General features: G+C 35.5%; 1 protein-coding gene across 2 annotated transcripts in view; it reads right to left on the bottom strand.

Annotated features, from left to right (window-relative positions):
- The window catches only part of skd (mediator complex subunit skuld), a 259,399-nt gene that overhangs the window by 34,295 nt on the left and 200,364 nt on the right, over positions 1-24,740 (bottom strand). For both annotated transcript variants that reach the window (XM_081771449.1, XM_081771450.1), the window contains 8 exons: positions 23,347-23,564; positions 15,229-15,400; positions 13,167-13,277; positions 12,601-12,762; positions 10,614-10,928; positions 10,019-10,200; positions 3,670-4,784; positions 724-947 (listed from right to left, as the gene is read on the bottom strand). In XM_081771449.1, the coding sequence (XP_081627575.1) occupies positions 724-947; positions 3,670-4,784; positions 10,019-10,200; positions 10,614-10,928; positions 12,601-12,762; positions 13,167-13,277; positions 15,229-15,400; positions 23,347-23,564 (2,499 nt within the window). The remainder of the gene's footprint in view (positions 1-723; positions 948-3,669; positions 4,785-10,018; positions 10,201-10,613; positions 10,929-12,600; positions 12,763-13,166; positions 13,278-15,228; positions 15,401-23,346; positions 23,565-24,740) is intronic.

Genomic DNA, 24,740 nt, shown 5'->3' with positions numbered 1-24,740 from the left:
ATTTTCAAACGGCACTACGTCATGTTATTACGTATATAAATTGACTGCATAAGATGAACAAAAATACATGTCTAATACATAGCAGTGTTCCAAACTTCATTAGTTACTTTAGAAGATTCATTACTATGGATTGGTAAACACACTAGAAAAAAAGTAGTAGTTTCCGACGAAAGTATTTCCAAACAGAACAAGTTCAACCTCAAGTATAAAAGTATGTGCATTGACTGAAGACGGTTGTCACAACACAAAATTATTTTTCAATAGTTTTGTAAAAAAAATATTCCAAGCGGAGTAGTTTCCAAACTGTATAACACATTTCTCATATCAATATTTCAAAGATATCACAATGAATTGTATTTTTGTTATGAAGAACAAAGGCTCCATTATCTAATCATTGTGAATTATGTTAATATATATTGTCACTCACTTTTCTTCAAAGCAAAAGCTCATATACGATTAAAAATGAATGTATGAGGAAAAAAAGTACGTAAAAAGGATAACGTCCAATATTAGAAGTATCTAGTCTCAGTGCAACGATTTAAAGAGACTTGGAGCCAAACGTCTACTTTCTTTTATAAATTCGAACCTGACACATTTCTTGACAATACAGCACAAAATTTTAGAGAAACTTAAAAACACCATTTCGTTGAAAGAAAGCAACCGACTTTAAATATATAACAGCACACAGACAGACTAGAGTTAAATGTAAAACTGTAACTTTACCTCATATGTTGAACTTAGTTCTTTGAAGAACGTCCGCACCCGTTGCAATATGTACTCTGCATCTGGAGCAACAACTATGTACGCAATATCCCTTGTGTACGAATATGGTTCGAGGAGAAGTTTCTCCCAGTGATGAAGAGCGTATGGTGACAGGGAAAGCCAGTCTTTTTCGTAACCCACGACCAACGATGGAATAGGTTGGGGTTCACATCGATCATCAGTTCCTGCAAGTAGACCAAACTAGTATCACATATCTTACACATTATTTATCACAGCAGCTACCTCAAATTATTATTACACGAGGCGTGTATATATATGTTACTCAATAACTATATACTTAGTTGAAGACTCGAAAAAGAAACCTCACCAATGTACACAGAACAGAATTATGAAAACTAACGCGAATGAGTTAACCACAGATATCGGTTTCACAATTTATAATTGTTAACTGTGTATTTACCACTCCTAGTGAATGAAAAATTCCATGAAATTAAGAATAAACTAAATTTGTTTGAGAAGAATTGAGGAGTTTGATGCAATAAAGGCGTAAGTCTGAAACATGAAGTTGGAGAAAAACGATGCTGAAAATTTAAGTAGGTTTTTTCTTACATAAAACAATGTAATATGCAGCATTTTATTCCGATATTGAATTGAAATGTTACCAGGAGGCTAAACAAGCATGGCAAAAGCTACAAATGTGTTTGATGCAAAAAGAGCGTAAACTCGCTTACGCCCTTATTACATCAAACTCCTCGATTGAAAAACACAGGATTTCAAGAATACTTTCATACTAGGTACCTTCAAAATTAGTGTTAATCTTAACCTGCTAACCGAATTATTCATAATAATAATAATTCATCGAACAATACGAACACCTTGAGAAATAAAATCAAAGACTTGAATAAACGAAAATGAAACGATGTGAACAATATGCAGAAAGGGAGTTTAATGACTTCTTGAAACATGGCACGTCGAACAGATGGAAAGCATATGAATTTCTTTTTTAAATAATTAATATTTTTCTAACTAGAGTATGTACTTCTTTATTAGAATTAATTCGTAACAGCTTCCATAACGTAACGTTATCTTCCTTAGACGTTAATTTGCATATGTATGTTCATATTAATGTAGGTAAGAGACATATCATAATATTTAATTATTTATATTCGATTATTAATAATTGAATATTATTATGTCTCTATTACCTACATTAATATGAACATACATATGCCAATTAACGTCTGAGGAACATAACGTTACGTTATGGAAACTTACGAAATAATTCAATTTTAATACAGAAGTACATACTCTGGACGGAAAAATAATAATTATTTAAGTAATAATTCCAAAGTCAACATGGAAGGATTTCTTTTCTTTTTCAAATATCCTTCCTTTCTCATGCATGTTTATTTATTTTATAGCACCATTACAATTGTTCGTATTAATGGCGTTGTTTATATACCAAAAACTTTCTTATACCCAAGGGAAGTTTATGTATTACCACCTGTCCAATGTTAATCTTTAAAAGCTCACTAACTGAATTTGAATTTTTATACTGCAAAGACAAGCAACTAGAACCAAGCCTTTTGCTACAGGGAAAATAATCCTATTATTATTCAGTCTGTGCTGTAAGTGCCTTCCATTTCAACTCAGGCAAAAAAAATAAAAAAATAAAAAAAAATAAAAAAATAAAAAAAAAATAAAAATAAAAATAAAATAAAATAAAATAAAAAATAAAATAAAATAAAATAAAATAAAAAATAAATAAATAAATTTGTACTATCACCGTCTCAGATATTGTTGAAACTTTTTTTTTAACAACTAGACATGTTTTTAAGACCCTTATTTTTTGTTTTGTCGAAAAAAATTTCCCGCCAAGTAATGGGCCATCAAAGACGGGGAGTACAATTTAGGTATTGTAGAAGACATGGAAAATGGTCAACTTCGGAGACCCACCATTCAGCTATAGAGACTAGAGTTATAATTCTTGTTGTGGTATGTACATACGGATATAAATAAACTATATTTTATTATAGTTTGGTTTGCGCATGCGTATCTTTTTCTACATAAATTAATAAATGAACGTCAGTTTATCTGAAAAGTCGAAGCTTGCGAATTTTTTTCAAGCACCTCCGGTTCGAATTTTAAAATTCTGTTTTCACGGTTGGTAAGACCTAGTTACCCGCTTTCCGAAGAAAGAAAGAAAAAAAAATGTATCGCTTCTGCGTGCAACCGTTTTGTCGCAAAAAATTCCAGAAATTGTAAAATTTTCAAAAATCGCCATTTTTGGGCGCCATTTTCTCGAAAACACCATCTTTTAAAATTCTGAAATTTTGTCAAGATGGTTCAACTTTACATGAATAATAAACACACCAAATTCGAACCGGAAGTGCTCGAAAAAAATTCGTAAACTTCGCCTTTTCAGATAAACTGACGTTCATTTATTAATTTATATAGAAAAAGATACGCATGCGCAAACCAAACTATAATAAAATATAGTTTATTTATATCCCTATGTACATACCACAGCAAGAATTATAACTCTACCTGTCTCCATAGCTGAATGGTGGGGTTCCGAAGTTGACCATTTTCCATGTCTTCTACAATTCATAAATTGTACTCCCCGTCTTTGATGGCCCATTACTTGGAGGGAAAAATTTTTTCGATAAAACAAAAAATAAGGGTCTTAAAAACATGTCTACTTGTTATAAAAAAAAAAAAAAAAAAAAGTTTCAACAGTATTTGAGATGGTGATGGTACATGCTCTGCCTGAACTGAAATGGAAGGCACAATCTTTCAAGTAATACAAGCTTACGAAGTGCGGCAGTTTTGACCAAGTGACTTAATAATTAGTTGAATCTTCCCGTTAAGTTCATTGCTTTTGGACTAAAAAACATAAATTTCTACTCAAATTTTACAATTGATCACAAATGATTATCATCTCACCTCTGCCTGCTAGACGATGGAACTGCCTCCATGTAAGTGGACCAGCCACTTTATATGGTGCTTCCCACAATAACCTTGCTGTGCACTTCTTCTGAACAGCCTCCTGCAGGAGAGGCTGAAGAGCTTTCATAACACGAACAATATCTTGACTACAATGTGGACCTTTCGCTCGCAGAAAAGGCCATTTGTGCATACAGATGCTTTTCTGAGATTCGTCCACCTTGCACATTCCCATACTATCTATAATTTGTCGTCCCTGCTCTAGAGCAGTAAAAGTTACTTCATTCCCATCCATGAACTCCAGAAGATTACATGTTCGTTCAGGAAGAGAGTTTTGGTACAATTTAGTTGCTCGATACAATGCATTACTTGAGCTTCGTATTATTACACACTGTTCCCGGATTAATTCCACAATGTTCTGAGGTACTTCATCAACAACACTTGCGTCTCTGTCAGAGGCATTGTTACTACTGTCTTGATTCTTTGGATTTAGCATCAACAACGACGTCTTTTTACGATCGTACATATCGTCCACAATACCTGTAATCTCCATTTCATCCTCACAAAACAATCCCGACTGGTAGGATAATTTGCGGTTTATCACAGCACTAAAACCACAAGTACACCGGATTGATTCGTCGTCTTGAGCCATATCTGGGAGATACAACCCAGCATCCGCACCTCTTATATTCCCTACTACTTTGGATCCAGCATTGCACACACACAAAGTACAACTATCAAAATTATGGTCCTTGAAAATGTTTAGCAAAGAGTCTGCTAAGAGTATATTCACTACTAGAGAGCTAGCTTCAGGAGCTCGTACGATTGGTGTCGGAGCTTCCACAGAATTTAAGTTTCTATTTAAATAAGACGAAGCATTAGATGCTGGGCTGGGCAATTCGTATGGAGGGGGACCAGGAGTCGCTCCAGAACCAGGACCTCTATGGGTACTTGGGCCTTCCGAGTAATGACCTAAAGACGCTGCTGGTGATATTGGAGAAAGACCTGCTCTTGGATGGGTTGGTGGATTGCTTGCTACGGAGCTGGGGCCTGATCCTGGGCATCCACTGGGTCCAACATTCATTACTCCACTAGGAACCACCATATTCATGTGGCTGAAAAGAAAAAGGCTTCATTTACTACAAACATTTATCTATCACCATATTTTCGCATCAACAATACACACCCAGTGGGAAAAGGGGGAAATGTGAATTCTTCCCCGCTTAAATCATATACGGTGCAGGATTTGCTAAAGGATGTGAAACCCATCATCAGATAAATCAGTCCATAGATTAATTGTTTCCTCAGGTATTTCAAACAATTTAATTTAAACCATAAACGTAAATATTCATACTAATCTTGCTCAATGAACCAAGGTTCAGAAAAGAAAGAAAAAAGTAAAAACAATAAATCTCACACCGTAATTACCTTCAACTTTCTTCTGATACATTTCGCCCTGTGTTGGGTAAAAATAAATTTATCTGAGTACGTATTCCGTTCACAATACAAACACAAAATGTTAAAGATTTCAAAGTAATATGATAATATCCATAGAATGCTACACAATGCAAAAGCTCCTCGTGATTAGCATATATTCCTTCGGCGCGAGAAATGCGGATTTAGGAGGAGCTCATGTGGTTCGGATCCCATATTAAGTTGTAGCCCCAAATAGCATATAGCTTTGGTGCTGAAAAAGATGTTAACCTCTAAATCAACAACAAATTAAAAGCATCAGAATCTTTCTGTAATTACTACATTCCTTCCTGCAGGTAACAAGAAGGGATTTTATTATACACTGTATCATAGGTTTCAAGGTAAGAAGCGGAAGCACATAATGTCTTTCAAGGCATATCAAATTTCATTTGTCTCGTAAAAGTTCACATTTTGCGTATCATATAACAAATAGTCACCAATCTCCGCTTAGATACTTCCCTGGTCTACAGTTTCAAGCACTTGGTTACGGCGTTTAGCAGTTTCTTCTCAGTTGCTACTTACTGTTCAAAATTCTCCTCCATATTATTGAAAACGCCTACGCGGAAACTGTTTGTGGAAAATATGGGAACCCCCTTCCTCCATTAAGGATACACATTTCAATGACAGTGTAATGATCAAAACCCTAAGATAATTCATTTCTGGTATACATTTTGAAGCCCGTTAGTATATGTCCTTTAATCATAGCGACATGACAAACACATTGCTCGAGGTAAGTGCGATCACAAAGAGGTAAAGTAGCTTTCAATGTTGCGAAAAAAAAATATAGAAAATGTCCCTTAAAAAGGGAATTTTCAAAAATACAAACACATGTTCGCTTATTTCTAAGCAAAGTTTATCTTCATAACTTAGGAGCTCATATGATGCTGAATTTTTCCCATACATTTTTATTCTTCCAGTCTTCAGAATAAGCATTTCAATCAAACTAATACGACAAAAACATTTCGAGGTAGGTGATAATTGAGTTTCGAAATTCATTTCAAACGATTTTGCAATTTTTCCATGATTTAATCCCACACAAGATCACTTTCAACTCTAAATATAAATGAATTAAGTTCTGTTGAGCCGAAATTGAATGTTGTATTTACCTAGAAAATGCCGTGTTTCCACCAACGGTTGTATTCGATCTGCAGGCCATCTCTACTGACTACTGCCCGGCATCGGAGTTTCCATTGCATGGAACTGCGTTGGAACTGGACCATGGGTATTACATCCCACTCCTTTTTTACAGGCTTTCCAAAGGCTACAGACGGTGCGGACTCGACGATAGGACTGACGCCGCTTGGGGAATCTTAAAGCACAATAAGTCTATTGAGCTGGCATCTGGCCTCTTAATAGGAATGCCAGAGAAGGGAACTTCCGAAATTCCAGTTTCCTGTTCCATACAGCGACAGAATTCCAGCGATGTTTTCGCCATGTTGCCGGATGCCTTAGTTCATGCTAGTTCATGCTGGTTCATGCTGGTACTTCAGTCAGAACGTGAGTCTGGTAGTACGCAGTATTAATTTTGACATTTCGCTCCACCTTTCGAAGACGCAGTTTGGCTCTGTCCAAGAAACCGCCTACAAACATGAAACTCTCTGAGCATTGGCGGAAGAACATGTTTCGGCCCTTCGCGTCAACAGGTCTGTATGTAACGGCATTAACTTTACCACAGTCTGAGAAATAAATCCATCCAAGGGTAACAACAAACTTCCACCGACTGCAAGCGAGATGACGTTTACAGTCTCCTGTAATTCCTATTTCGGTCAGCCACATGACAAAGCGTATACATTGCTATTACGAACGACCGTGAGGTGTAAATCCCTGTCTCATTAGTTTAGTGGGTGCAAAATATTCAATGATAAACAGAAATTTCATGTAAGTAAAACCTACAATGCTATAACAAGCTTATTCATTATAAATTGGTAGTTGCTTTCGAGAATATGCAGCATCATTTTGGCCAATAACATCTACAAACCTGCTAAAGGCAACAGTCAAGTGATTGAAACTATAGTCCCAGGAAGGCATTTACCTACATGTAGACTGATAAATAAAATGCAGACGATGTCCACAAAGTCTAAGCCCGAGCCATTTTTCCAGAAACGGTTCGGAGTTCGAGATACTGCGAACATGTACTACATGTACTATGGGGAGGGCACTGTCTGAAGTGCTTGAGGTAAGCAGATGACCCCCGTGGGCCGGAGTCCAATAAAAAATTGCAAATAGAGAACTATGTTAAATTGGACAATATTCGTAAGTTTGAAAAGCACATGATATAAAGAACTACAAGGCACATTTTAACCAGAGGAAACCTCTGCTTAGGAAGTAGTTAAAAAATCCAATATGCAATTTTCTAGGTCCTGTCCGAATGATACTTACCAAGTGCAAGATTCTGTTTGTCGAAACACGTTGCCGACACATATACATACAGACGCGCGCGAGCCGGCATACTGATATTGGTGCAAACTAAAATTTGTTTCAGCACTGTTACATTTCAGAGGGGTAATAGTAGAATCCGAACCCGGTCGTAAATTTTTTAGTAATATTTCGCGGGAAGCTAAACTCTTTTATGGATTTCGAATTCTTGATAGTATAGGCTACTAACACAAAAGTAAAAATTATTGGGAGCATTCAGCCCATATTGAAAGACCAGGTAGATCGTGAAAGATAGAAGATCAAAACTATGAGCCGTACTGTACGTTTATACGGAAGTAACACATACAGAAAATTCATGTTCACTTTTTGTTCGTAAGTGCGGAATATAAGAAGCCGCCGGGGATCATCTACTTATCACGAGCACTTCAAAAAGTGGGCCCCATAGATCTCTCTAACTCCGAACAGTTTCTGAAAAAATGGCCCGAGAATGGACTTTGTGCACACCCTGTATAAGTTCATTCATTTATATTTTACTATCTTTGGTTATTAGTTTACTTGAATACAAAGTTATACTCTTGATACCTATTCTGTTTTATTAACAAATCACACTAAAATCATTATTTAAAAAATCCATAACGAAAGTTTACAAAATCAAATTGAACTAATAATTGATCCTCACTGATACTCAATATACTTATTATACAATCTGCATTCTAATAATACTTGTCATGCATTTCGCAACTAGAGGAATCTTACACCTATTCAAAGGTATAAGTCTGAAGATATTACTACACTCAAAGTATTGAAAATAGAAGTGCACCTTTATTATTATTATTATTATTATTATTAAGGTGCGTTGCAAAATGATACGAACGATACCAGATATCGTCATATTATGTGATCGGAGAGGAAACGGAAAATAGAAGTGAGGGTGAATGAAACAATGTTGTATTTATGTTACACGAACACAGGTAATGTAGAAATATACACGTATAGAGGACAGGGAGAAACAAAAATGAAAAATCAGCCCAAGAAAAGTGTTGCAAAATGATACGAACGATGACATGTTTAGTGTAATAACATGTAGCTAGGTCTCTGCTAGGAACATAGAGGGCGCTAGACGAGAAGGCAAAATGTATAGCAGACGAGTGATAGAAGTGTAGGCTAGTTTACTACGGCGAGGACATCTGTGTGAAGTGACGAGTAAGAGAAGCATAATGGGCCCTGGCAAAGTATTATCTGAGTGCGAAAATTGCCAAATAATGGCATATAAAGAAGGTGTATCTGTCAATGAAATTGCACGTCGAATTGGGCAATGTGCCTGTGTCCTGAACAATTTTCTTAAACTTGGGATGCGGTATGAAGTAAGGAAATCATCAGGAAGGCCGCGTTAATTCACGCCACAACAGCGAAGACAGGTTGTTCGAAAGCTAAGTTGTGCTGGAATATCCCTTACACAGTTGGCACAAGACCCTAACATTCGTGTACATAAGTCTACCCTATCAAGACCTGTGAAACGCTGTAATCATATCTCTGATATAAGAAGCGTAAGCGTCAGCCACAACTCACCGCGCAGCACAAGGAGCGACGGGTGATCTGGACCAAAATACATGTGACCTGGAAGCAGAACGCGTCGTGTCATCTTCAGTGACGAAAAGAAATTTAATTTGAATGGTCCCAATGGCTGATGATACTATTGACATGATCTGCGGAAGTAGGAGCAGATGTACTCCAAGCGATAGCAAGGACAGTCGGTAATTATGTGTGGGGGAAGGGCTTCGGTTGTTATGGTACAACAAATCACGAATTTCTTACATCTCATATGACATCAACCACGTAGTAAACAGTACTTGCAGACAATTTATTGTCATTTACCTTGTGAATTGCTGGTCCCGAGTGGATCTTCCAATAGGATAATGCTACTGTCCACGTTGTTGGAACTACCAAGGATTGCTTTCGGGAGAAAGACGTGATTGTACTTGATTGGCCTTTCAATTTCCCAGACAAAAACTAGATGGGAAATCTTTAGGAAATGTTGTGTCGCTCAGTGATCGCCATCGGTACCCAGTACAACAATGTTCGTGAGTTGCAGGATGCCATCATCGCTGCATGGAATCAAATTGATGTGACTCTGCTGCAAACGCTGGTAAACATCATGTTTAATCGAGTGATCAAGCTGGTCTTATGCAGTGGCTCATTTATTGTCTGTTAGAACTAGCTTTTGTATTGCGTTCGTATCATTTTGCAACAGTCATTATCATGTTGTTTTGATTGTTTTTTGTTTTCAATTTGGTTAGCCGTGGAAATGAATGAACTATCCATGGTCTGTAAACATATCCTCCTTATACATCTCTACATATCACGTATTCCATCCGTGACGTGCACTTACTAAAGTTATGCCACATATTTGGATCGTTCGTATCATTTTGCAACGTACCTTATTATTAGTTTCTATTTTTACCGCACTTATTTTTATGAATATAGAGCATAAATCACCCACCTTGGAGCTGGAGCAGGTTTTTCTGGTAATTGCACGGGATACTGCCACGAGGGTTTATAAACACAATGAGATGGCAGTGTTATAGAAGGAAGCGACTGACTTGGCAGGTTATTAAGTGGTGCATATTTCGATGATCCAACCATTTTACAGAATGTTGGTGGTTTGAACACGTAACTCCAGTCCTGCGAATACATTAAAAAATAATTAAAAATGGATAAACTTATATATAACGCACTCAATACTTAAAAAACTACTAGATGGTTTACTTCCTGAAATTAGAAAAGCAAGCAAAAGTGTTTTAATCATGACTAGCTACTCTCTGTACTCATTACGGTAATTTCAACAATTTATGTAAACGATACTTGTATACACCATCTTTTCCAGTACATTGACTTCTAAGTTTAAGATAATTTATTCATGTTTACACGATTATTTTTATTTATTTATTTGTCTTTTTTTTTTTTTAAATAGATGCAATACATAAGCGAACAACAAACTATTAACCAACTTTAATTGAGAATTCGCTAACTTACTTTCAATTCCGTTACATACATGGAAATCTAACAGTACTTTTAAGGACTTACAGAATACTCACCTCAATATTTTCTTCCTGAGGACTTCCCATATTTGGATATATCTCTTGCTTAAATCGACTTGTTGTTCCATTAATTAAGCCTTCCCCTATATCCACCATTGTGCTGTCTGCCTGTCCGCAAGGTGATGCTATAGGGTTGTGCTCCAACGATGGAGGTGTTGGGAACATCTTGGACAACTCCTCTGGGCGCAGAATTCCAGTACACGTGTTGCTGGTTGTAGTTGTGCAACTATTTTTCGGAGGTTTTACAATCGTAGCCGTATCCTCAGGTACACCAGCGGGAGTATTCGATCCTGGTGGAGTTGGGACCTGAAACTGAGCACATTCAATCGGATTTTATTTACATGTTTAATGGGAGCATGTGCTATTATTTTTAAACGTTTTATGGAATTTCGGGATGATGTCGAAGGATTTATTAAATTATTACTATTTTATTTAAAAAACACATGCAATAACATCGTTCCAGAATTAATTGTTTTCAAATGAAGGGTAAGGAAAAAAAAAAAAAAAAAACAAGTGTCACAAAACTACATTTTCGAGAAAATGGCTTTTTAATACTGAAAACCGTGTACAAAATGAATAGGGTTATTTACAAGAACGATCGCTTAATAAAGTTAAAAATTATTGTCCATTCGTTATTGTACGCAGTGAAATAGTACCAATAGTCACCAACAGATAGGCCAAAGCACTCGTTAAAGCAGACACATGGACATTCCTTGTTTCCCCCCCCTTACCCATCAAATTGTTTTAATTATAATCGTTCATTTATGTCCATGTATGTTTGCTTGGACATTAAAAAGTCCGATCTGTTACAGACAGAGAGAGAGAGTCCTTACAACACTCCCGACAATTTTATGTAATGATAGTATTTCAACTATTCTCATAACATTATAATATACCAGAGGTGCCAAACTTTTATTATTATTATTATTATTATTACAAAAAAAGTTTGAGGGCTACTTTTCACCCTTGCGTTTACTAACTCGCCAGAAGAAACCTTAAAGCAATATCGATACAAACAAGATACCAAAAATATGACAGACTACCGCACGCTACCTCTCACAACTTGCTGGTCGACGGTTGACCACCCCTCAACTTCCTCTCGGTTGAGCGACAGAATGCAGAAAGTGAACTGTGAATTAGTTTGCTTTACTAAATTTTATTTAAGGCTTTACGTCGAGGTAGGATGTTATCACAAGAACTTACCCTTACTACACCTGTGATTATATTAAAAGATATTGATTTCAAAATTGTACCAAATAAAATTTATCTGACTTGTTATAACATACAAGCATATGAATGGTCCAGTTTGATATATACTAATCGTGAAATTACAACAAATTCTGAGGCAATAGAAAACAAGACATCAAAACCGAGTTTAGACTCTCGAATAAGATCAGTTTCTTTTCATAATGCAGAAAGAAGTCTGAAAATGCATATCCGTGAACAACTGACTTCCTTTTGAGAAATCTCCTACTAGCGCCCATAACGTTATGATACACAGAACTGCATCATCAGAAGCTTCAAAGAAGAAAATGTATGTATATATATATATATATATATATATATATATTCCACAACAATTTTTATAGAGGGAGTTTGACTACGGGCCTATGATATAAAGTACTCTCCAACTACCTCCATAAAAATTGTTGCGTGAGTACCTTAGGATTCTAAAATGTATTTTTGGATAGAGCACATACTAGTTTCTAAGTGAAGTCTTGAGCCGACTACAGTAAGTCCCATAGTTTTGGAGCTATGGACCTTTAGAATTCATTTTTCGACGTATGTTTATAGGAACATTTTTGTTTGTATTACTCTCAGGAATCACTCCTCTGCTTTTGCAAACTAATTTAGCGCTATACTGTATAATATATATATATATATATATATATATATATATATATATATATATATATATATATATAACGGATTTTACCCTTAAAGTATCTCACAAATTTTACTCATACGACAAATTTCTACTTACTGTTTCATCACTAGAAGCTTCATCTGAATTATCAAAAATCTGGTCTAAATCACTATACGATGGTTGCAAGCCCTCGCTAGTGAAAAGATTTCCTTGTGTGCTTTTACTGGTTGGGCCATTGGCAGTGACTCCATCAAATGCAGCTCCTTTCCTGTCTTCCTCCTATAAAATGCACGGATTCTCTTAGCTTTTTATTTTTTGAACTATTGCATGAAGAATATTAACTAATGAAAATAATATTCCCTTAACTGAAAGTAAAACTTGACAAAAGCGAACACCAATCTATGTTAGTTTCGGCAACATATCATTGCCTTCCTCAGACACCTTATCTATGTCTATGTAACTACACACAAAATTGTCCATATCTGTGTCAGATAATATTATGATGAATACAATGATATATTTGACGTAGCATAGATTTTTTATCCAAATGTTATTTTTATTTAAGTTATACCTACTTGCAAAACTAGAATAAGCAACATTCTCTAGAATGAGAACTTATTACTCTTCAATATTACTATTTTCTACAACTAAAGACTCCATGCGTAATTTCGATTATTGTTTACCTTTACTGGGTTGGTTCTCTTGAAACCTTCCATACTAACAGCAGGAGGTGCAACGTCATCCTCAAATTCATACGGGTCATGTTCCCTTTTAATTGGAATATCAATCTCCATCTACAAGAAAATTTCATCATTAATGTTTCTTTCCATAACCACAAAGAAAATTGAGAGTAGCCTCCTAGCAGTTTTTTTCTTCTTTTTTTAAAAACTTAGTTGTCAATGTCACTGTTAGAAGTACAATTTTCACCTACAAGCTAACCAAAAAAGTTCTCGCCGTTCTAGGGCAGTGATAAACAAACAACAATATGTGGATGGTACGTACCTTTAGATTTTCACGCATGCATCCAAAACCTTTTGCCAACGTTCCTGCAGCTGCACAATAACTTGATAAAACTCGGCGGTTGTCGACGCAACGACTCCCGTGAGTAAGTTCTTCAGCTCTCCCTCATTTGCGAAGGATCTTTGTCGAGGGAATGAAACAGGTGGTAATCTGTTGGCGCAAGGTACGGTGCATATGATGCATGGCACAATGTCTTCCAGCCAAGTTGCAGAAGAGTCTCCCGGCTCCTTTTTCTCACATGTAGATTGGCATTGTCGTGCAGAAACAACAAACCAATGCGATTGACCAACGCCGACTCCTGCCGCAATACACGGTGCACCCTTTGCAACTGCTGAGAGCAGAGGTCAGCAGCGATGGTCTGATCAGCTGGAAGGACCTCGTAATGCACTACATGCCGACAATTCCACCATACACAGGCATAATCTTTCGTGGGCGTAGAGGTGGACTTGAGGTGTGAGGAACAGGGTCACGTAGCGACAACCAATGTCTGGTACGCTTGGGAGTATCATAGAGAACCCACCGTTTCGTCAGTAGTGAGCATTCGATTAAGATGGGTGTGTTCAGATGTCAAATGAGCAAGAACTGTAACTAGTTGTTTTTTGTTGGCTGGCGACAATGTGTAGGGTACTCACTTACTTAATTTGTATGGCTTCCGTATCCCATGCAGGTGTAAACTGTTTCAGTTGAAACATGCAACCTATCTGAAAGTTCCTTACACGTTAGACCACCGTCTGCAACAAACACATGCGAACAAGCTGTTTCGACATCTCCATTATGGTCAGACTACCTCAGAATCACTTGACATGCATGCGTCACTTGGTTTCCTCTCTGTGAGCACATGATTAATGGGACTTCAAAAAGGGTACGAACTCTTTTGTTACCTTGTATTTATAATATTCACAATATACGGTTCTAGAGAGGTTCCCTATTCCACTGAACAACTACTTAAGTGTCAAGGTACTATTAATTAATCCAGGCGGATTTTCTCTTAGATCTTCTAAAACGCTACCTTTAAAGCTTTTCGTGTTTGTTTTTTGGAATCTCAAATTATATTTTCTCATCTTTTCCAAGGCTAACTCAAAAATTAAGTACATTTCGTCTTTCTTCACACACTTTATGATTTTTATTGAGTAGAATCACTTCCTATATGAGAATATCAACAAAATCTTGAAGCTTTCTATATGAGATGTGGCGACTAGGCATATTTCACAAAGTCTGCGTATCACTGATTAGCATTTCCTAAATTTAACTCCCAGTTAATATTACATTTGCTAATAACAAAAAATATTCTGCTACTTTCAAGAAATTAGTGTGTCAAGGTATCCTAAGGTCTCACAATAAACGTTACTGAAAATTAATCAGGAAATTGGCATACAGCAAAACTTACGTATTTATAATAATAATAATAATAATAAAAGAAACATAAAAGCTTCTTTCTGTAATATACAATGGATACATTTTTTTTAAAAATGAACAATTATGCATCATGTATGAAAAATAATACCAATCTCAAATTTTGAACAAGATTTCTCTGCCTATCTGAATTAATTACACACAACCATCCTGAAATACAAATATTTACTTCTGTTATGCACTATTCTTCCACTGATCTTCATGTATCAAATATGTGATTTAGTGGATTTTCTCAGTGCAGTGTAACGGAGGTATTTAACCAAACTTTTTAATAACTACAGTATTTTATTAGCAAAGAACAGAAATACGTACGCTATTTTTATTTGGAATGACTTCTTGTTTGATCTCCTGTTTTGGAAACGCCTGATTCACATTGTTTTGTGGAGAAGTGACACATGCGTAGTTCTCGTTGTGGTTCATTCGACGATATGCATCGGCTGGCCTTGGATCTGCCGGCTTAAATCTTTTCACTGGATGATTCAACCTAAAATTAAGGCAGAAGTACATACAATGAGATTGAAGCGACATTGTACACTTTTAGAATGAATTGATTAACCCTTTAGCAATTGGCGCACGATGTGGACATTTCCCATTAAAAATTTTCAGAGTGAGCAAATTTCATTTCGTTTAACTTCATATTTTTGGTTTGACCTTAACAATTATTTCTAACCTAAAACAGATTACATATTTTTCGAAATAATGGTAATCGCACATTAAAAAAGCCTCTACGTCACGGAAATTTAGAAGGCAATAACAATACTTAAAAAAATTAAAATCACGTTTCGAAATGAAATTTTTCAGTTTAATGTCCACGATTATGCCCTTTAGGCTAAGGGAGACGATGATGAAGGGAAGTGAATGATGGAAAAACTGGCGGAATAAGAAAGTCAGAGGAAACAGCAGTATACCGAGAAAACCCATGGATACGATGGGTAAGTTACACCAGAACCTTACTTGACCAAGGATCGAACTAGGGATCTCACACAACAGAGGTAAGTGTTCTACCACTTAGACATCGTGGCCTCTTCCAAATCAGTTTTATTACGACAGTGAACAACTGGTAATTCACTACAGTAACTTAATATAACATTACTTTTCATTTGAAGCCTGCAATGAGATTTTTTTTTTTTTTTATATTTCCTATAACAAGAAAATGTATTACTAGGGCTAGAGGACTATCGTGCAATCCGAGGAGTAAAGCACTGCAGCATTTTCATCTAGGATACTGAGGTTAGCAGCAGTAAGTTACGAAGTGCAATGAATATACCATGAAAAACGTTGTATCACCAACATTACTGCTGAAGTAAATTCTCACGATACTTTTTTAAAAAAACATATTTTATAAAACATGGCTCTTTTCCTTGAAGGGCACCAATCAAAATCTTTCTTAAAAAACATTCCTTAGGGGGTTCTTACAACACCCGCGCCAGCACTAGTATTAAGTAGTGGAGGCAAAATGGGTTAATTACATCACACTGTTAGATTAGAAGTTTTATTTCTGTATTGCATGCTCTCTACAAAGAGTGATTCATTTATGACTAGAGACCGGATGTTAGGCAAAATACCTATTCTTTAATATTAAAGATATGATCAAAAATAGCGTTTTAAAGTTTATATAGGGGGTTATAGTTTCGATTTAAGCCAATTTTATTTTGCCTATTTCGACCTTTACTGCCTAAATAATTGCTTTAGTGGCTAATGTTGCCTATTCTATGCATTTTCTTCAAAATAAGCCTTCATTGGGAAAATATATAATTTATATAACATAAATAATACATACATATATACGTATATTAGGTGTTTGTAAACACAAGCAAGTGGTACGTTACAATATATACACAGGGTGAACTTCAAAGATGTGCACATACTTCCGAGGTGATTAATGATATCAAAAGTTCTCTTGTAGTTTGTCGAATACAGTGTCGTGTGCGAGTGATAGTGATGCCAATTTGGAATCGAAAATCGAATCCTGACAACTGGAACGGAACAGATAGATGTGCACATACATTGGGAGGTGATTCGTGACATGAAAAGAAGACAAAAAGTCCTTTTGAATGTCACGAATCACCTCCCAAAGTATGTGCATACTTTTATGTCTCGCTCCAATTGTCAGGATTCGATTTTCGATTCCAAGTTGGCCCCCCTATCACTCGTATACGACGCGGAATTCCACAACATGCAAGAGACTTTTTGTATTCTTTTGAAGTCACAAATCACCTCCCGAAGTATGTGCACATCTTCCAGGTTCACCCAGTATATAAGGAAACATAACAAGCTTCGTTTTTATATATACAATAAAAGAAGGTATTGACAAAGAAGTATGTTTCTATATTCTTTGAGCATTATTTATGACTTGAATCTATTTTTTAATGGTATCGAGTATTTATTTATCATTATTTCGAGCTACATTTTGGTACCTATTTTACTGCCTATTTTTTTAAATTTTTAGTGCCTATTTGCCTGCCTATTTTCTAGGTTTTTCGTGCCTAAACACCCGGTCTCTATTTATGACTGTGTGTTATACTTGCTTTATATTAACTCCATCACAAACTTAACGTAATTTTACTCATTCTTCTTGTAAAAACTGTTGGCACACAACTACCTTTTAATGGTTTTCGTTTAGTATGTATTAAATAACTAATTAATTAATTAATTAAATATCGAAAGACGTTATTGCTCCCTGATCTTATAAGCAGTCTATATATTTACTAGTCTGTCCCATCTTAAACTCACTAACAACGAATGAAACATGATGCTAGTAGTTCCAAGATGTGATTTGCTATTGCGAGGAAAAGATTACGGCATGATTATCTTCAACTGCCGCGTCCGTGAAGCCTCGCTATTTATTTTCCTCACTATAGTCACAAATAACATACACATATTATATAGATGTACACAAAAAAAAAAAAAAAAATCACTATTTACAACACACATATCTGTGTAAAATATAGTTTGTTTTCTTTACCGGAAAGCAACTTAAGATTCTGAAAATGTGCTTACATTCTGTGGATATTTCTTAGAACTAACGACGATAGACTAGAAATGATAGCATACTGCACTAAAAGATGTTTATTATTAGAGACGAAACTTTTTCGCTAATGCTATATATTCAAAACGTTAAAAAGCGTGTAAGCTTCAGGAAACTTCAAACTTTTCGTTTCAGACCAGAACTCACGTTTCTATTATCGCGAATTTGAGAAATTCGGCATTACTTGCGATAAATACCAATGAAAAAAGTGGAATTCTTGCTAATTCTTGCTAATAATAGCTAAAAAGCGCATTTCCAATATTATTTAACTTAAAGTCAGGGGACAGAAAATTTTAGCAGTAACAAAAAAAAAAAAAAAAAAAAAAAAAAAAAGTTTCAGGTTCAAGTGCAAACATCATTTGTAAGTGAACACGGTAGTGCTGTTGCTCAACTGATTATAAAGAATTAGAAGGGCCCAATTACCCTTATGCTCACCTTATTGTGGGAAAACTAAAAACTTGCGAAATAAATTAGTTAGCACAAGCAGGAAGATTAGGGTCTGCTACTGCAGAGTTAATTAAAAAGGGTAGTGCTTCTAACCATTCTGAAGCTGACGTGAAGTTGGAAACCTGTGTAAATTTTTGCATTAATTTACACGCAAGCAAGTGACCACAATTCTGTCTGGAAAGTTTACAAAAAGCTCTGCGAGTTATTTGATCCAGAACTGTTTCACTTCATAAAGATGTATACATCAACAAAACTAAACTGTTGTTTAAATCATTGACTGTGTTTTGTGGTTAAAAAGTTCATGATCTGTTGGTTGCTTACTATGAAATTAAAAGTAAGGTTATTGAACTTCTCAACACTGAGCATAAGGAAGTTGACATTATATCATTTTTAAACCGTCTGAAAGTTAACCGCAGGTTTTCTGCTGTCAACTCGTTACGTTCAATATGGTTGCCAGTCTCGACTGTTCAAGCTGAGAGATACTTTACCAAATATAATATGATTGTTACTGACAGGAGAACACACTTAAAAGAAGAATTGGTAATGTCATGCTACATGTTATTCTTTAATTAAGGATGAGGTTAGAGGAAGTGTTTAAATTTTTGCATTAATTTCCATATTTCAGTGAATGCATTAGCTAGACAGTACACCTAATCAAGGTATATCATCATTTTTGTATTAGGTACACCTTACTATTAAAAAATATACTCTTTAAAAGTATCATAATTTAAAAAAAAAGAAACTTTTGCTACATTTAAAAAAAATAAATGTTACATAAATGCGAAAATTGTGATATTAATGTTACAAAATATCAAAATTGTTGCGACAAAGTTTCGTCTCTATTTCTTATTAAAAAACGGTATCAGTACGATTCTAGCTTTTTGTCACAAATGTAACTACAACTGAATGTATATATTGAACCCAGTGAAATATTTTTTTTTTTGAAGGGGGGCGGAGTCATGTTTGTTACCCAGATATAGAGTAGTTACCTGTGACTTTTAGCTTTGGGTTTATCTCAATGTAGATGTTTGAGAACATTCAACGAAAAATCTTTTTAAAAAATCATCGAAACTGAAACCTCCATTAGGGCTGTTTCGATAATCGAGTAATCGATAACAATTCGATACAATTTAAAAACAGTTTCGTGGATAAAGAATTTTAATTTTATCGAATTATCGAACTTTCGAGACTCGAAATGTCTGAGACTCTCGAGGTGTTCGAGACACTCGAAGTTTTCAAGGCACTCAAAGTATTCGAGACATTCGAAATGTTAGAAACATTCGACGAGCTTGAGACACTCGAACTGTTCGTGAGTCTCGTATTGTTTGAAAGCAGCAAATACTGAAAGATCTCAGTATGATCGCAATATATGGAGTCGTTTGAATATTTTGAAAGGTTCAGTATTATCAGAGTGTTTAGAAGAAACAATGATACTCGAACTTTAATACCCGAAACTTCGATGGTACTCGAAATTTCGATAATACCCGAAACTTCGATAATTTCAAATACTCGAACGCTTTCGAGTAACCAATGACAACTCGATAAATTTTCACTCCCGATTCGATAGGTCCTCAGCCTTATCGAACACCCCTAAACCTTTATTTGTAGATATAATACTACAAAATTGTTTCTTCGTAAACTGGGGTCAGCTTATGATCTCATTACAAAGCACGCTAGACTTGAAGCATTATGACTAGTTCGGATTTTTATGTAATATCAACCCCCTAAATATGTACATAAATATGTAACAAAAATCGCTTAGAAATGTAAGAAATATGTAAGATTATATAAGAATATGTAATATTACATACGTTACATATTTATGAAAACGTAATATTAACAAGCGTATGAGTATGCAATATTTAAACGAATTATGAAAATAAAAAGAAAAATTTACTACACTATATCCTGCTTAATGCAAGTCCCTCAATGGAGTGAAATGCTTGAACAGCTGAGACAGCCATACGTCACTGACGTGACTGACTGCAGGATAATAAAAATCAGACGCAAATTAAGGAAGATGTGAATCGGCTAGAGAAAAACAGGAAAGCCCCGAGAAAAGCAATGCATACGGCATTTGTACGTCAGAAATATCATGTGGTGTGATGTGTTCCCGTTTCAAATCTAGAACCTTTTACACTAAATGCGCATTCGTCACCACGGCCCAATCTTGAAATGAATTATACGCAATATACAAATTTAAATACTAAAAGCAACTTAAGACGAAATGTATTGTTTTATATATATATATATATTTCATGCAGGGAAAAGCAGTCCTATATCTTTTAAACAATACCAGCTGAACTAAGATTGAAGAATATTTCCACTAATGAACATTTTTAATTTGAAATAAAGTACTTACAAAAGATGTGCCTGCAGTTCAACTGTGTGTGCTGCACAATGGGTTACAAGGTACATTTCCAAATGATCAGAAATAAAATTTTGTCGGAGATCGGATAAAATATCCTTGTATGCTGAGAATGATCTCCCCACATCACATGAGGTAACAAGAGCGTATTTCAACAGGGGGATGCAGATGGGAGAAATATCTTCAGGGGGGTTCTTGTTTCACCACTGAGAATCTCTCACACTGCCCATAGGCTGTCGTAACCCGGGTTTCTTTCCAGCACTGCATTTAATTTCTTTCGAACTTTTTCTCCTACATCTCCACACACACCTTGCAGCAGTCTCTTTGCATCCTCTATAATTTCCATGGATTACGGAAGAGGCCGCCCAACAGTCTCTAACTTTTTAATGCTTGTAGGTAGCCAACCAAAATTGCTGTCTATGTATGCGATATCACACGCTACTTTTGAGTCATTAAACAGTTTCTGAGCAATGCCAACTGACACAGTACACTCCGATGGAAATGAATGAACAGGCTTAATTTTATGAAAATGTTCATTGTATATTATTGTAGAAATGTACTGCCTGTATCCAAATGCCCCATCGCGTTAGCACAGGCTTCGGAGGAAGTGGCACGTCTGGCAGTTGATCTCTGTAAACTTGAACACGTTGTGGCGCCTTAACAAACATTTTTTTCGTGGAAGAAACTAGTTGATTTACTTCGCAAAAGTTCTCTCACCTCTTCAGCAACACGCTGGAGAGCATGAGCCATACAGGTGAAATGAATTAAGTGAGAGTAAAAAACTAAGTGCTCTAGCCGCTTTAACATGTACGCTGCACTGTCTGTATAGAGAACAAGGACTTTTTCTTCCTGAACTCCTCCCGGCCACAACACTTTAAGACCATCGTTTACAAAGCGAGCAATCGTGGAATGATTCCTGCGTTCCAGCAATTTACTCGCAATAAGATAGGATTTAGATGGAGCATCTTCACTTAACTTTTCAATCACTAAATTTACTACTTAACATCCCAAAACGTCTGTTATTTCGTCCATAGAAATCCAAATATATATGAACTACCTATTTCTGCCCTGATGGTATCTATAGCTTCCCTATAACAAACTTCGAGATAACACTTTCGAAGAGTGGATTCGTCAGGAATTCGACGTCCGCAGTACTTCTCCTGAAAAGCACGGTATTTTGGCACTTGAACTTTGTTCCAAGGAATGTTTGCTGCTATCATTGCTTGGCATAAGTCTGAAAAACTCACTCACTGAAGTATCTTGATGCATTTGTGTCAAGAGTACTTGTTTTTTTGCAGTTCGCAAATTTTTATTTCTTGCATGGAGTGCACTTCGTACATGTTGTTCTAACTGAGATTTCATTGAACATCCAATTTTTTATTACACACTTGGCACAACACCACTTTACCGTCCGTAGTAAACGCATCATCGATGGTTACCCACGACCGCAATTTCGCGGATAAAGTTGAGGCAACCGGAGCCGTTTCTAACTTCGACGGTCAATACAGAACACGTGCGTTTTGCAACTGCAATACTTGAGTACTGTCCTCCTGTCATTCAGTTGAACAAGCGAAGTTCTTTGAAAGCTTAGGTTACCTGCTATGATATTGCCATTGTCGCCAGCTTCTTGGAACAAACTCTTGCATTAAATTCCTGGAAGCACACTAGCATACAGTTTTAACTTGAATTGCAGGATTTGCTTTCATCTTTTTTCCCATCCGACCTCCCATAACAATCAAATAGACTTCATTTTAGGAATTTCGTGGCCAGTCGCCTGTCAGGCACGTGATCTGTCTTCCTCCAGAGTTGAGAATAAAGGGCACTGCTAATGTACCCTGGAGGGAGGATTTTTACTTGTTTCTTCTTATATTTCTTTTGTTGTAGACGAAAATTCTGCGAAACATGGTCTGACAAATAATAATAATAATAATAATAATAATAATAATAATAATAATAATAATAAAAAGAGAGAGAGATTTCTCTTTCCGTAAAAAAAAGAAAAGATAGACATGACAAAATTGAATCTAGATGCAAGTCTTTCACAGTTGGCGAGTTTATTTTTTATTTTTTTAAATTAAAATTTCAGTAAACGCAAAATTTTAAGACAGTTTTATGTATTAAAAAAATGTAGAAACCATAAAATATGTAATATTGGTCAAAATATGTAAAAATATGTAATATGAAACTTTAGTTGAAGCACCCTACAGGTATGAATCACAAACATTTAAGGATTTGACGAACTTACATATGAAGGAAAAATATGTAATTACATACAAACCTGGACATTAATTATGACCAATCCTATTGAATATGTATTATAGGTATATTTAATGCCTCTTTCTTAAGGTTTATTTTTATTATTCATTTATTTATGGTGTCATACAAGTAAATGAGAGTAAGTAAAATATATAAAGGGATAGCATTAAAAGTACTCATAATCCATTCATACCAAAATAACCAGATTGGAATTCCGTCACTTTTCATACGTTCCTCCAGAAACCAAAAGCATTGCTTCCTTACGGTTTTAAAATAAAATAAAATAATAAAAAAAAAAAAAAAAAAAAATCTACATTAGTACTCAACTTACCATGCATCAAGGGAGGAATAATCATATAGTAATTCAGACGGTTGTTCCTCCTCCATCAAAATACTTTCATACTCCTTGGAAGAAAGAGTGGGACGCTTCAAGGTTGGAACCTCGGTGGGAAGTACAGGATTTGCACTGGCAGGACCTTGGGAACCCCCAACACTATCCTCTGGTTTGGTGGGTTCTACGCTCGAGCTGGCAGGATACGGTGAAAAAACCTGCAAGATATTTTTTCACAATCAAGAAACAACTATTCGAATAATGAACAAAATACTACGTATGACACCGAAAACAGACAAAGATGCACTATACAAGTTTAATCTGAGTTTTTGGTATGTACAATGACAAAGGAATAATACGTGTTACCTTGGTTAACTTTTTCTCTTTCTTGTAATTTTGACACAAGCAACGCTATGTAATTTTTACTGGAGTTTCATCAAGTATTCCATCTTTAATCCTAGATGAAAGACATATTGTCCACTGCCATGTTAGAATATAGACAGTGAATAGTAAAAATTAATGTCGAAGTTCGAAACTAAATGAACAAAATTAATATTGTGGAATAATTATATATTGTGTTTTTCTGAAGTCGAAGTTAGAACTTAAGATAGGAGAGAGCAGTTGTAAGAAAGAAAGAAAAAAAAAAAAGTGTTTAAGAGTTCTTCCATGGAGAAACTTCAACTGGTTGACAGAGAACATAATTCACTGTGACTATGAGTACTGGATCAAGACATTCGATCTTGTTGATCTTAAGCATACCTTGCAACATCTGTAGCAAAGTGTGGATTGACTATCTCTTCGAATATTTTTATACCGATTGTTCTTAGCGTTAACAGTTTGCAAAATAAAAATCTTCAGTTTCTTTTAAAAACCCCGATAACATTAATCCTTTAGGAAATAATTAAACACACTGATTTCTAAAATACGACTTTTATTTTACTAAGCCTACAACATACTTCGTAACTTTCTAATCATCATACTAATAAAGAATATATTCCCAAAGCAAAATTTATTTAAGCGCACCTTATACTTCAATTATTTAAGCAGTCATATTTTGAAGAAAAAAAAAGTGTAAATGTTAAAAAACTGAGAGCCTGGCTTTCTTTTTTTTTTTTTAATTTATTTATTTTTTCATTTCCTTTTCCAAAACTCAGTTGACCACTGTAGAATTCAAAATTGGTACTGAGATTGGTAAGCCAATCAGTATAATCGGATAAATCGGTAATCGGTTATTTTTCTAAGATGGCAGTGAATATAAACAAGAAAAATCTATAAATATCGGAAGCTAAAGGAACCGGAGAGTCCTCTAGATTGGCTAGCATATGCACTTTCTGTGCACGTTTCGCGTTCCATTTCCAATGGGATCTGATGTGCTTCGGACCACAGTTAAACTG

Source organism: Thermobia domestica, chromosome 9 (genome assembly GCF_964235325.1).
Source record: "Thermobia domestica chromosome 9, izTheDome1.hap1.1, whole genome shotgun sequence".
Classification (NCBI taxonomy): Eukaryota; Metazoa; Arthropoda; class Insecta; order Zygentoma; family Lepismatidae; genus Thermobia; species Thermobia domestica.
This window is presented reverse-complemented; position numbering and strand designations above follow the sequence as displayed.